The 14816-nt window shown below is 30.9% G+C and overlaps 2 protein-coding genes across 14 annotated transcripts; one reads left to right on the plus strand and one right to left on the minus strand.

Annotated features, from left to right (window-relative positions):
- Positions 1–213: 213 nt before the first annotated feature.
- LOC120087965 (structural maintenance of chromosomes protein 6A-like) lies at positions 214–2898 on the minus strand. Of its 12 annotated transcripts, none has more exons than XR_005484750.1 (5): positions 2634–2898; positions 2427–2528; positions 1409–1751; positions 1179–1247; positions 214–571 (listed from the first exon to the last, which is right to left on the minus strand). XR_005484750.1 is itself a non-coding variant. In XM_039044987.1 (4 exons), exons 1-4 carry the CDS (start codon positions 2634–2636, stop codon positions 1190–1192), a joined length of 261 nt encoding a protein of 86 aa, XP_038900915.1. In that variant the 5' UTR covers positions 2637–2898; the 3' UTR covers positions 867–1189. The 12 variants fall into 12 exon arrangements, 1 of the variants encoding a protein (XP_038900915.1); XR_005484753.1 differs by lacking the exon at positions 214–571 and having other exon boundaries at positions 867–1247; positions 1409–1506; positions 1652–1751; XR_005484752.1 differs by lacking the exon at positions 214–571 and having other exon boundaries at positions 867–1247; positions 1409–1525; positions 1652–1751.
- A 5662-nt stretch (positions 2899–8560) lies between these two features.
- On the plus strand, positions 8561–11672 carry LOC120087722 (actin-like). Of its 2 annotated transcripts, none has more exons than XM_039044600.1 (5): positions 8561–8692; positions 9414–9482; positions 9585–9978; positions 10336–10949; positions 11344–11671. In XM_039044600.1, the coding sequence occupies exons 2-5, from the start codon at positions 9423–9425 to the stop codon at positions 11407–11409; spliced, it is 1134 nt and encodes a 377-aa protein (XP_038900528.1). In that variant the 5' UTR covers positions 8561–8692; positions 9414–9422; the 3' UTR covers positions 11410–11671. The 2 variants fall into 2 exon arrangements, with proteins under 2 accessions (XP_038900528.1, XP_038900529.1); XM_039044601.1 differs by having other exon boundaries at positions 8569–8692; positions 9410–9482; positions 11344–11672.
- The last annotated feature ends 3144 nt before the right edge of the window (positions 11673–14816 follow it).

Consider the following 14816-nt stretch of genomic DNA (forward strand, 5'->3'; position numbering starts at 1 on the left):
ACCTGTTAAACATGTCAAAAATATCTATAATCTCGACGAGAAAAAAAAATCAAGAAATTTGCTTGTGATTTTTTTAGAAAAATCTATAATATTGACGTTTTTACCTATAATTGCTCCTGTATTTTGATCCAACAACCACATTTGATATATATATGACATACATTCATCAATCAACTAAACAATACACGCATTTTTAATCTTATATATCAACCAAATTTCCACCAATATCTCTTTATAAAAACTTCAGTTCTTTAACATCATGAATTCAACAACAAAGAAAACTAAATTTCCACCAGTTCAACAACAAAGAAAATCAAGTTCTCTACCATATGAAATTTGATGAATGATGATTACAAAGAGTAATGTTCAAACACTGCCATAAACCAAATCCAGAAAAAAATATTAAAACTAGTCTCGAAGACTTGATGGTCATTGATTACCCCATCAAGTTGGTCATGAATTTGCCAAAGTGAATTACCAATCCAACAACATCCAACGCCTTCCAACCATTCGTCCAAATGACAAGACCAATCCATTGATCCTCAAATCATCCGACGATTCCAAAACCAAGCTTCAAATACCCAATCCGCACAATTTGAAATGGAATAATAAAGCATTAAGAAGAAAACTTGATACACTACTTTAAATTACTCAAAATCCATCAGAAACTTCAAATGAACAAAAATTTAAAAGTATATTTTAATCACACTGGACTCCAAACCAAACTTCAAACACACAGATAAGAACAAGTAAAGAAAACAAATTTAAACATTTTTAAAGTTTAAGGACCAATTAGCAAAAACTTATAAGTTTAGGAACTCAACTTGCCATTTAACTTTGTTTTTTCTTTCCAAACAGAGAAACCGTAAAAGAAACAACAAATATAAATAGAAACATTAATCTCAGAGTTTTCCAGAATAGCCACTTCTATTCTAACCATGCTGAGTACATTATACATTAAACCTATACAAAAAGAGCCATTTCTTTGCCTTTCATCTATTAATTGTCCTTCTCTACTTTCTCATAGATATGACTGTTAATTCTACAATTGGTTTGAACGTGGAGAATATACACAAAAGATGGGTAAATAATCCAAAGGGGTGAATAAGTTGAAAATATATTGGAACAAAAAAAAAATGGGAATCATACAGAGATCGTTGAACAGATTGAGCCCTCACCAGTAGGAACGTCATGATCGAAGAGCTGCCATTTGTTGCTTATTGATTCGTTCTCCTTGTTTTACCATGCTGTAGTTAGATCTCCAAACGTAAAGTGTCTCAATGCTTCATCAGAAAATGAACTTGTGCATAGTTTTAAAAGAAGTGAGAAATTTGTGCATGTGTAGTTAAAGATCACATCATTAACTATACCAAGTGAAACTCAAAAGATTTAATATCTTTGTAATTACCCAATGTCATGCAGCATGATAAGTATCCATTGGGAGCCTTGTGCCAATGCAAAATCCACAAAAGTGTCTAAGCTGATTTTTCGACTTACTGCATCATCCTGTAAGCTTATTGGGAAGCTTGTGAAAAGACACAACACTTTTATGTTTCAAATATAAGTTTTAGACAACATTTTCTTTGGCTATCCATATCAGAAATATACTTGAAATATAAAAAAGGATGACAAGAATGAGACAGTAGCTCACCATAAACACATCAAACTCATCCATTGCTCGAAATGGGGCTTCAGTCATTTCATGTAATGCTAAAGCAAAGCATATAGTGTTGAAAATGATCGTTCTCCACCTAATATTATCCAGTTTCATTATTTCGGAACCATCATCTTTCCATGTATAAGCCATATATACATGGATTGATAGACATCATCAGCCAGAGTTTGTCTAAACATAAAATCAAGCTAGTCATGCAAATGATTTAACAAAAGACTACATTAAGAAACAAGTCATGGTAATCACTATCATTCCAAAAAGTTGCAAAATCACTCAAGAATAGAAAAATAACACTTCTGCAGAATAAACAACAAAACCCCAAGTTGAAAACATAAATGAACTTCAATCGACCAAGTGAGAATGTTCGAAATGACAACCACCATTATAAAAACTTTCCAATTGAAACAAAGTAGTATACAAATCCAACCGTTCTCAAGTTATAAAGCAATAACAATAAAGTTGCAAAAATCCATTATCTGTCAGTTCAAAGATTACATTTTAAAGAAGAAAAAAAAGAAACCCAGAAGACTTAAAACTGAAACAAAACTAGTCCATTATCCAACAGTTTCAGCACCAAACCCTATGATACGAATATAATGTAAAAATCCTCAAAGAATTTAAGATATTACTGTTATTTTATTTAGCTATTTCAAAAACAGAGAACATCAAAGATTTTTCATTCTCCTTGCCTAACTAAAACCATCAGAATACCAAATACAAAAATGGAATGAATAGTAAAGAGTGTGCTTACCCGGTTCTGGCCGATTACATCCATGATTACAACAAGCTTCCCATAATCTTCACCATAGTTGATGAGGGCAATCCTTCTGATCTTAACATACCGGTTGAACGGCTAAAGAAACACAACCAAAGACCAAAACGAACAGATGGAAGTGGTGAAACAAAAAGTAAAGTTAGGAGAATAAGAGAAGTTAGTGATACAGAGAGAGAATCTCACCATTCGTTTGAGAGGGAAGCAACGGCAGCGTGAACGCTTCCATGGGAGGGAGCTGGTCGACTTCGTTTGAGAGGGAAGCTAGGGTAGTAGCAAAGTGGGAGAATGAAAATGCGGTCGATCGGATTCGTTTGAGAGGAAGAACGAAAATTAACTTCATTTTGAAGGGAGAACGAAATTCTGGCCGTATGTGACCACACTCGTACACGTCAAAACCCGTAGCGTTGAGCATTGCAACGCTGCTGCGTGTGGTGCATGAGTTTTCCATTTTTCCGTCAAAATAGGTAGCGTTGCTATTTGTTTTTTACGTTTTTAAAACATCAAGAAATCATTAATTGAACTTGACATTTTTAAAACGTCAAGCATTGTATTTTTAAGGAAAAAATGTACCACCCCTATTTTTAAAATCAATTTTTGACTTTTTTTTTTAAAAAAATTCACCTATTTCTTGACATTTTTTCATAAAAATGTAAAGTATTTAAAACTATAAACGTAAATAAAAGTAGTTTCTCTTGTAGTGTGGAGATATTATTCCTAATTCAATGAATGAAAATACCGTTAATTATTGATCACTATAGTACTACTTTTGTCAAACACCTTGCCTAAAAATTGTTTTTTAAATAAGATTGAAAAAAAGAAATCGTAAAATATGAAAACGATAAAAAAAGAAAATAATCCTGTTGAATTATTTATTGTGGAATAGAGATGTGACACCAAACATATCTTTTAGAAGATGGAAATAATTATGAACCATCATTTCAATAATGAAAACTTTTCAAAAACAATATAAACACACATGATATTCTGTGTTGAAAAAACACCCCAACTATTTCAAAAGGTTAGGAATTAGGAGAAATTTACTTTAGGAATTACATATTCTAATGTTTTCTTTATTATCAACTTATATTAAAATTAGAAAAGACGTATCAATTTTATTTTAAAATTTCAATTTTATCAAATTATGCCTTGATTTAGATGAACCATATTTATCTTAACTTTGGATTATTGTTGCAGTTTTGTTTTTTTTAATTTTAGGATAAACTTTCATTTGAAGAATTTTTTAGAGTTCAGAATTAATTTTTGTTCTCTTAACCTGTTGTAATTTTTAACACGGATTCCATTTTTGGTAATTCACCTATTAATTTGATTAGAAAATAATGTAAAAACCTTCCTAAACTTATTAATTTTAGTAAAACAAAGATTTACACAAAACTAAGTTTGATTAACGTATAAATTAATCATTGAATTACTTTGTTAATAAATTTTAACCCAAAAAAAAAAAGCTTAGTTGAAATGACATTTTTCTCTAAAATTTTATCGATTTCATATTATACATATGTTTTATGATTCAATGAAGAAATAAGATTTTATTTAACAATATTTGAAACAATGATTTATTAAATGGTTAAAATTACCGACTTTTTTTTTAAAGTTAGTACTAAGGTTGCAATACATGTCCAAGCTTGAGATGCAATTTAACAAAATTAAAAATTTAGGGTTTAAATTGATGTTACTTAACGAGTTTAGAAGTCAAAATTGAATTTTGACTTCCCCTCCCAAGACCACATACACAAAGAGTGATATATGGAGCAGTCGCAAATATAACAATTAGACACAAATTATTAGTAGTAGCACAATATATAAGAATATGTAGATATGGAAAAATTTAGATCTAACTCTCCAGAGTCTATACAAATTATATCATTGATAGAAGTCTATTAACGATATAGTTTATCATGGATAGGTTTTGTTATATTTTAATTCTTAAAAAAATGTTACTAATCATAAGCCCTAAAAGTGCTTCTCATTGCAATTACTCTATGTATACATTTTCCTTCCCTTTATTTAAAAAAAGGATTGGTTGTACAAATGAAAATCAGACCCAAATGATAAAAAAAAATGTAGAACAAAGATAAACATATTAGGGACATGACATAAAACTAACGTCAAATATCACTGATAACAGTTATCAATTATAGCTATATAAGTGAATGACTAAAAAGCCCACACGCAACTCACTATTTCACGCGTCTTCTTCCAATTTTCTCAAATTGAAAACTATTACTGATAGTAGCTATCAATGATAGCAACTGATAGTAGCTAAAATAGTAACACTTGAAGTATCATCTTTCAATTTGCTATCAGTTTTCTATTGGGCTTTATGTCCTAAAACTCGTGGTTTGTAAACAATAAACTTATTATGAAATTCAGTAAAGTTGTTATTGAATATATGAATTGTTTATTTCGTTTTAGAACTAAACCAAATAAACTAAAAGATTCATATATGAGTACTTGAACTTTATGTGGATACATAAAAGTGGACCAGGTTTGAGTAAATAGTCAAAATGGTCTATAGTATATAAATAAGGTCGGGTGCCTTATTCTGGTAACACTATCGGATGCAGCCTACTCTGTAGTTGTTACAAGGAGTTTTAAAGTGCTACAGATGAAGTGATCCTAATCCATACATATGATGACATGAAGAGTGGGGCGTCTTGTGCAATGATTTTGCACAAGATCGGACCATGAAATAAATCACTCTTACTTTATAATGTTGTTTAATGTTTAAGACTGACTATTTCACAATGATGACCTATGTAACTTAACTTTAATTCTGAGCTAATTATGAACTCTTGTTTATTTGGGATTATCCTTAAATTTGCATAAGTGAGGGTGCTCAACAACGCTAGCTCAATAAGCCTCCCATTTCAGGGATAAGACCGTGTAGATAGTTGGGGACATAAGGTGCAAGATGGAATTCACTCCTATCTGCTTTCAAGGGTAGTAGAGAGGTTGTTTCCTTAAGTGCTGACTTCGGGTCTTGAACAAAGTGTCCCATCCTCTCATTGGCTCGAGAAAGACTCGATTTGATGATTAGATCACAAACCAATTGTTCATTAGAGGATCAGTAGGACTTGAGGAATAAAAGGTAATCTCGGGGGTAAAACAACTTTTTGACCCAACCGTTATTACGAACAACCTGTGAAGGGTTAACTTACTAATAATGGTTATATCGAGTAGATACAATATATCTACAGTGAGGGAAGTGCAACCACGGGCTTTAGTGGAGTGACCCAGTAGTTAACGAACAGGGATTAATTCAATGTAAAGAGTTTAGCCGATTAATCTTGAATCATTGGAGCCTATGATTTGTAGGTCCACTAGGTCCCCTACTAGCTCACAAACGAATTAGCCTTAGAGTAGTGTGATAAGTTGATTTGAAACGTTCATATTAGAATTAAGGGAATTCATATTTATATGTGATATAATTACACTTTTAATTTTGGAACTAAATGAAATTAGAGAATCGATTAATATTTAAATATGATTTAAATATGAAATTCATTAATAAGGATTCATGAAGGTGAAAAGGTGTTAAATTAATTTAATATTGGATATTAAATTAATTAGAATTGATTAAATTGTTTAATTAATTATTAATTTTATTAGAAAATTTAATTTTTGTAAAATTGATAAAATTTCAATTTTAATTATTAGAATTAAAACTGGAAAGAATTTTGATTTTGAAAATCAAAATTGAAATAAAATGAATTGGAAATTTGGAAAATCTAAAAAGAGTTGGATTTTTCCACTCACTTCTTCAAGCACCTTACTCATACCTCATTACTTTCCACTCAAATTTCTTAAGCATGAGTTGTGACTCATGCAGAAAATTTAGTTTCATGAAAGTCATGCAATATAAAGTTGGAATTTTGAGTGGAATGAGCACGTAATTGTTGTTGAATTCTAAGAAATTGAAGGTTGAAGAAAACTGTTCTTCATAGTGAAATCAGAAAATCTTTCTCCTCCATTTTCCTTAATTCAAGTTTGTTTTGAGTCCCACAACTCAATCTAGGGCACCAAGAGAATAGTAACGAAGACCTTGTGGTGATTCACAGCCAAAGGAAGGGAGGATTGCAGCTGGAGTTCGTGATTTCAAAGGTACTTCAAAGATTAGTGTTGAGACTCTATTTTTAGTTTATGAGCATGCTGAGTTTGAAGCCAAAATTAATGAATTAGAATGCTTAATGATCATATTTTGCTTATGTTGCTAATTGCTTCGTTAATCCAACATTTTTCACGATTATCATTGATACACTTTGATCAATTGAAATCTAACTTGAAATATTAACACCTATGGTGATAAGTGGATATCAATGATAGAATCTTATAAATAGTTATCAACTTCTGAAAGGAAAATATCATCTTTCAAAGATTAACATTTAAAGCTATAAGTGATAGAAGCCTATCAATAAGAGGTCTATAAGTGACTATCTTTGAATCTTGACCTAAGTCGTATCACCAATATCATTAATATCATTCATTTTATTGATATATACCTAAGTCATATCATTGATATATAAATATCACTGATAGCTATGGCTATCATTAATAGCTTCAATCAATGGCTATCACCGATAACTTTTAGCAATGGCAATTGACGATAGAATTTTATCAAATAGAATTGACTTTTATATCATCGATATATGGATATCACATAAGTTCTATCATTGATATCACTTATATCATAGTTATCGGCAATAGCTTCTATCATTGATAACATGCTATCAGGGATAACTTCTGCCATTCATTTTTACCATCAAATAACATGTTATCAGTATCGTTGATAGCTTATATCACTGATAATATACTATTTGTGATAACTTCTAGACATTCCACTTACACTTTAGTTCGAGATTAAACTTTATTAATTAAACTCACTAAGTGGATATTAATCGTGAAAAAAAAAAAAACATCAAAGTTTAAGCTATCAATGATAGAAAATATTAATGGCTAACACTGATGAACTTTCATTATTGACTGTCGATTTTAAAAGATTAACACTCAAAGCTATCAGTGGCTATTATCGAAAATTTTTTATCGTGATTATTAATAATAGACTTTTATCAATTATATCTACCTAAATTCGATATCATTAATACATGAATATGACCGATATCTTCTAAATTCTATCACTAATACCACTAATAATTGTTATTATCAATACACGAATATTACAGTACACAAATACACAAATATTTCAATTTGTACTTTTCATTGTGGATCATCTATGCCACTTTTTAATTTTTATTTCTGATAGACATCATACTTAAAGTTCTATAAAAAGAGGAAAAAAACTATTGGCTTGTTTGATATCATTCACATTTCTCAATTTTTGAGAATAAACTTGTTTAATAACTATTCTCCTTTCTTATTTCAAACTTTTAAGAAATGTTTCTAAAAATGGTGCAAATTTGTGGACTAAAAAATGTAGTTTCTTTAAATTCGTTTTCATTTGCTATTTATATTTAATGTTTTGTTATAATAATCAAACTTGATGATTGACTTGTTGGTGTTAAGTCACTTATGAATTGGATACTTTCAAGTTTTGGGTACGAAACTCAACCTCATAATTCATATGAAAAAAAAAAAGCAAAAATTGGATAAAAGAAGGAAAATTAAAAAGAAAGAAAGAGGATAAGCAAAAATTGGAAAAAGGAACGAAAAAAAAAAAGGGAAAGAAGTAAAAAAAGAAAGAGAAGAAGCATGTGCAAGACGACAAGACAATTGAGGGTAAAATTGGATTATTTTTAAGAGGTAACATATTTTTAGATATTTTTTCCAGTATTCTACTCCCTATTACAAATATCCTTAAAAAAAAACAAAAAAAAAAAAAGAAACTGTGGTTCAAAATGGGCTCCCTTTGATCAGCCGGGCCCAAACGAAGCACATAGCAAAATTGGGCCGAGGGCCCAGCTTTTGAATGAAGCAAGACGGTCCACCCGTCCCGCTTTGCCATTGACGACGAAAGCACCACAAAACAGCCTGTATCCACGGCAACCCACATTATTACGACACGTGTCACAGCCATCTTTGATCTCGTTAAGCATCATTCAACGGTGCAGATCGATTTTCAACTGCGAGTTCGTTTAAAATCCGAATTTCCATTTTGCATCGCTCCATATTTCTTCATTTACATTAATATTTTTTGAACGCAAAGGCGGGCAGCTGAGATCGCAGCCACTTTCTTCCTCACCTTAGCGCGCTTTCGTTCTTCTCAGGTACGATGTGATTTTCTCTGTACATTCTGTTAATTTTCCGAGAAAATTCCTGTAATGTGATGATTATTTGTGACGCTAATCGGCATTATGTTGTTCAGTTGTTGTTGTTGCCGATTTTTAGATTGCCGTTTCGATCATATTGTACGAAGCATCATTGAATGAAACTTCTGTTCTTATTTATTATAATGCCCAAATCCATGCAGTTAACAGATGTTGTCGTTCTTTCTATGTTGATTTTGATCGTATTTGTCTTTATGATGGATGGATTACACGAGCTTTTTCTTTTTATTTGCACTTGGAAATGCAATTAGAAATGTCTTTCCGATGTCATTTAATCATTACAGTTGCATCGATTCAGTTTCATCGTTGTTTTGTTTGCATTTGAGATTCATGATCTGGCATTGGATCACAATGATTTCTCGCACTGATTTTGCGAAATACGCACACTGATTTTGCGAAATACGCATCGAATACCTTCAAGACCGTCTGTCTTGATCCAGCTTTTCTCTATAAATTCACTAAAAATGGTCATCTATGAGATAATTTAATAGATCGAGGATCTTTCTAGACTGATTGATGTCAATATGTACAGAAAATGTTAATTATTTTGTGTTCAACATAGCAGACCACCAATTTTGATGGAAAACGAAATCACGTAGTCTTGATTTTTCTCTCTCTTTCCAAGTATAGTTTATTGTTCTGAATGTTTATATTTAGCCAGTGATCGAAGATGGCAGAAGGGGAGGATATTCAGCCACTTGTCTGCGACAATGGAACAGGAATGGTCAAGGTATGTCTCTTAGATATCTAATAAAACTGTTCTGGAGAACTTCTATTCTGATCTGTATGATGCCTGTCTATTGGGCTTTTCTATTGATATGGTCAATTTTAGGCTGGCTTTGCTGGAGATGATGCTCCAAGGGCCGTGTTTCCTAGTATAGTGGGTCGACCAAGGCATACCGGTGTGATGGTTGGAATGGGGCAAAAAGATGCGTACGTTGGGGATGAAGCTCAGTCGAAACGTGGTATATTAACTTTGAAATATCCCATTGAGCATGGTATAGTGAGCAATTGGGATGATATGGAGAAAATTTGGCATCATACCTTTTACAATGAACTTCGAGTGGCTCCTGAAGAGCACCCTGTCCTACTCACTGAAGCACCTCTGAACCCAAAGGCAAACCGTGAAAAAATGACCCAAATCATGTTCGAAACCTTCAACACTCCTGCCATGTATGTTGCCATTCAGGCTGTTCTTTCCCTCTATGCTAGCGGACGCACAACTGGTGAGCAGATTGACTAGACAATCTTTGATTTCACTTGCCATCTTGTTTTCATGATTAGAACCATAGGTCGCAACTTAGATAAATAATCAAATTGCTACAAAGCCTTAGATAACGATGGCTAACCGTGTTGTGGAGATAAATTAAAAAATAAAACGAGTCCACAAGCTTATAAACAGATAATATGATTATAGCTCTCCTTGCCCTGTTTTTTTGGAAATGGAAATGTATGTCTATTGTTTCATGATTGATATATGTAGCTGCCTTAGCATGAGAAACACAAAAAATATTGTTTGATGTAACCATGCTTATTGCCTGCTCACATACATGCTATATCGACGTGGTTCAAATTTTCTCCAGGTATTGTTCTGGATTCTGGAGACGGTGTCAGTCACACTGTCCCCATTTATGAGGGGTATGCTCTCCCCCATGCTATACTCCGTCTTGACCTTGCTGGCCGTGACCTCACTGATGCCCTTATGAAAATCTTGACTGAACGTGGGTATTCCTTCACCACCACAGCCGAGCGTGAAATTGTGAGGGATATGAAGGAAAAACTAGCATATATTGCCCTTGATTTTGAGCAAGAACTTGAAACTTCCAAGACTGGTTCGTCTGTTGAGAAGAGTTATGAACTGCCTGATGGGCAGGTAATCACAATTGGTGCAGAACGTTTTCGATGTCCTGAAGTTCTTTTCCAGCCTTCAATGATCGGAATGGAAGCTGCAGGCATCCACGAAACAACATATAACTCCATCATGAAATGTGATGTTGATATCAGGAAGGATCTGTATGGAAATATTGTTCTTAGTGGTGGATCAACCATGTTCCCTGGTATTGCTGACAGAATGAGCAAAGAAATAACTGCATTAGCCCCTAGCAGCATGAAAATAAAGGTGGTAGCACCACCTGAAAGAAAGTACAGTGTCTGGATCGGTGGCTCCATTTTGGCCTCCCTCAGCACGTTTCAGCAGGTATATGTAATGTTGAATGTTGATGATGACAATCACTTAGAATGATTGAAAACCCGTTTTAGAGTCCTTTTGAACATGCATCTTAACCATTTAACAATTCCTTGGCAGATTGAACTTTAGTGTAGCTAAACATTTAGACTGGCATTTTATTTTAAGTCCAAAATACTAGTTTTGAAACATGTTTTTCGAGTCATTTTGAACATGACTAAAGTGATCTTATCCACTTAACAATTCCTTGGCAGATTGAACTTTAGAGTAGCCAAACATTTTACACTTGCATTTTATTTTAGGTCCCAACCGTCTCTGCTGTATAATATCATAAGCTTCACATAGTATTGTCTTTGGCTATCATATTAAACCAGTTCAATGTGAATAATTTAAAAATGTGCTGCAGATGTGGATCGCAAAGGCAGAGTATGATGAGTCTGGTCCATCAATTGTGCACAGGAAATGCTTCTGATTTTGCCAGCCAACCTGCAACCAACCAATTTTTTGGGCAGTACAATTGCACTTTGTTTCTATTCCTCGCGTTTCTCTAAATTTTGTCTCTGTTTTTTTTTTTCATACTGCAATTATTAATTTAATAGTGGAAATTGTGTTTAGTTATCGTTTTTTTTAATATTATGTTGTATTGGCAGTTGTTGAGAAATTAAATTCAATCACGTCATTTGATGTTGCTTATCAATGTAGGACCTTTCGACCACTCTACTGTCTTGCAAAAATTATTTAACGAGGCTGCCACAATGTATAACTACTTCATACTAACAGTAATTTGACGAGACACTTCTTTTCATTTGTTCATATAATTTTAATTAAAACCCTAATCAAGGATTTAAACCATTATTTTAGCTTTGAATATAGTTTTGAATCGGAGGTTTTTTCTTTTTTCTTTTTTTTTTTTTTTTCTGTCTTTCTTTTTAACTAAAACTTGAAAAATTAGGTGCAATAATGACATTTTGATGAGAAAATGTCTAATAAGAGTACATTCATATTACAAGATATTTTTTAGGTTTAAATGCTATTTTGGTCTCTGTATTTTTTGTTTTGGTTTATTTTGGTCCCTATAGTTTTAAAATATTAATTTTGATCCACGTACTTTTAACTTTAATTCATTTTAATTCTTCTTCTTTCTAAATATTCATTTTGATCTTTGTATCTTCTGTTTTTGTTATTTTAATGATAGTATACTCATGCTCCACATTAGTTTTAAAAGCATGCTCAGATTACCAACAATAAATAGGATTAGTATGGGAAAATTATTTATTATGGGTTCTCAATTTTCAAAAGAATTTTTTTTTTCTTGTTTTGGAACAGAGATATCTGCATGCAATCCATTGGTTAACGAGTACTAAAATAACGTGTAAAAGCCAAAAAGGATGATTCTCGAATATTCTTCCATTTCTAGTATATTATATTATGCACCCAAATCACGTTATTAGTCAAGTTTTATTTTCTTCCAAACGAATTTAGGGGAAAAAATTATAAATTTAATATTTGAATTCTCGACCTGATGATTAATTATATTTTAGTTGCCAAAGTTACTGACATATAACATGTATTATTAATCATAAGGTATGCAATTTGAATTGTATTTGTATTTGTCTAATGTGTTATTAAAGTTTATGAATATTTATATTTTTCTTTGCATTTTAATATTTTTGTATTTCTTAACTTTTTAAAATTTTTTTTTTGCATATTTGTCAAATACAAGATTGAAAGGTTGGCCTAATGTTTTTATATTTAGTAGGCATGTAAACCTGAACCAAATATATGATCTATTAGAACAAATTTGAAGCTTGCAGAGTCTAATTCATTTCTAAGATATAGAAATATATACAAAACTAAAAGTTTAAGATATACAATTTAGATTAAAAAAACACTTTTAATCCTTTAACTTTCATGAAAACAACAATTTAATTCCTGAATTTTAGTTTGTAACAATTTAATCCCTAAATTTTCAATTGTGTAATAGTTTTATCCTTGGATTTTAAGAAGTACTTTTAAATTCATAATAATTTAGTTTCTTATGTAAATAAATTTATCAAAATTAGATATCAATTTTTATTATTTTATGATGTAAACTTTGTATTTTATAAAAAAATATTAAGTCTCTAATTAGTTTATCGATTTATTTAGACAATAAATCTCATTAGACTCTAACAATAATTTCTACAATAGAGACTAAATTGTTATAAATCTTAAAGTAATTGACTGGACCATTACATACTAAAGTTCATGGACTAAATTGTTACAAAATTGAAAGTTCAGGGACTAAATCGTTACAAACTAAAGTTCATTGACTAAATTATTACTTTTATGAAAATTTATGGACTAAAAGTGATTTTTAACCTACAATTTATAAATAACAAAATTTGAGTGCATCTCAAGGAGTACTCATCTTTGTGCATCATATTCGAATTATATAATATATATATTTTAAAAAAGAATGTAAGTAGAGTTTATTGTCTCACAAACTATGATTGAACAATTAACTGAAATGCATAGAGATGGTGTAACCTATAATATATCTAAAGTATTTTTCGTTTATAAATTTATCACATACAGATTTAAAAATTCGGATAATTTATTTAGTCCCCAAAAGAGAGAGAAAAAAGATTTTTCATTTGCAAATTGCAATTATAATCTACAGTTGGCTATTTTGACTATGGGTTTCCACGATCAATCACAGCCAATTAGAAGAGAGTGATTGTTAATTGTTATTATTATTATTTTAATTAGTTGTTCCCTTAAACCAATAGCAAAGAAATGTGTGGGTTTTTTTCTCTCTTAAAATAATAATAATAATCTGGTAGTTTATGGCAATTTGGGAAGACAAACAATATTTTCTCATTCCATTTCCATTCAATGTCCATCCTCTTGCAATCTCCTTCTTTTATCTCACTTATTATACTCAAATTTTAAATTAGTATTCTCGATCTATTCATCTTTGTATATCTCATTTATTTTTTTAGTATAATTGAGAGTAGGAGAACGAACCACAAACTTCGTGGTTATTAACAGCTGTGCATGACCAGTCCACATCATAGCCCATTCTTAGACTGACAGCCTCTATGATAAGCAAGTGAATGCTAGTATCCAATCGGTTGTTTAAAGTTCTTGTATATCAATCAAGCTATGTTTGGTTTGACGTAGATCTCATTTTAATTACATACAAAAAAATATATAATAAGAAAATTTTATTATATAACAAATTAGGATTAAACAATACAAAAATTGGAATAATCTTAACTTAATAGACACCTAAATATTCTTTTTTAAAATAATAATTAAAAAAAAATATGGCCCTAAAGAAACGAGAAATATAATATAGATTTTGATTCCATAGATTTAGGTGGTACTAACTAATATAATTAACTAATTAAGCTTTCATATATATATATATTATAGGATTATTTTTGGATGGAAAAGATAAACCAAAATATTTACGAATAAAGAATGTTAGTATCTATATTCATGAAGAGTTATACTATTTAAAATAATTTTTTTATATTATATATAATACATGGGATATAGAGGGTTCATATTTCTGTTAAATAAATTTTTTTAATCTTTTAACGCTTTGGACATAACTTCGTGGTAAATCGACATTTTCTTTTTACAAAAGTTTAAATTCTATTATCTCCATTTACCGTACTGAAAACAGTATGTTTATTAATAAATTTTACGTTTATAAATTTAAATCTAGAAATTTGCTATCTGTCAAATATTTCGAATTTTCTAAAATGAGCTGATCTAAACTTGTACTATCCAGAGATAATATGTTTGATTCTCAGTGATATGGTTTAAAAATTTATTTTTTTAAAAAAAATCGAGAATTTGTACAGTACGCTGTTACCTAATAACTGC

The sequence above is a fragment of the Benincasa hispida genome, chromosome 10, assembly GCF_009727055.1.
Source record: "Benincasa hispida cultivar B227 chromosome 10, ASM972705v1, whole genome shotgun sequence".
In the NCBI taxonomy this organism is placed as follows: Eukaryota; Viridiplantae; Streptophyta; class Magnoliopsida; order Cucurbitales; family Cucurbitaceae; genus Benincasa; species Benincasa hispida.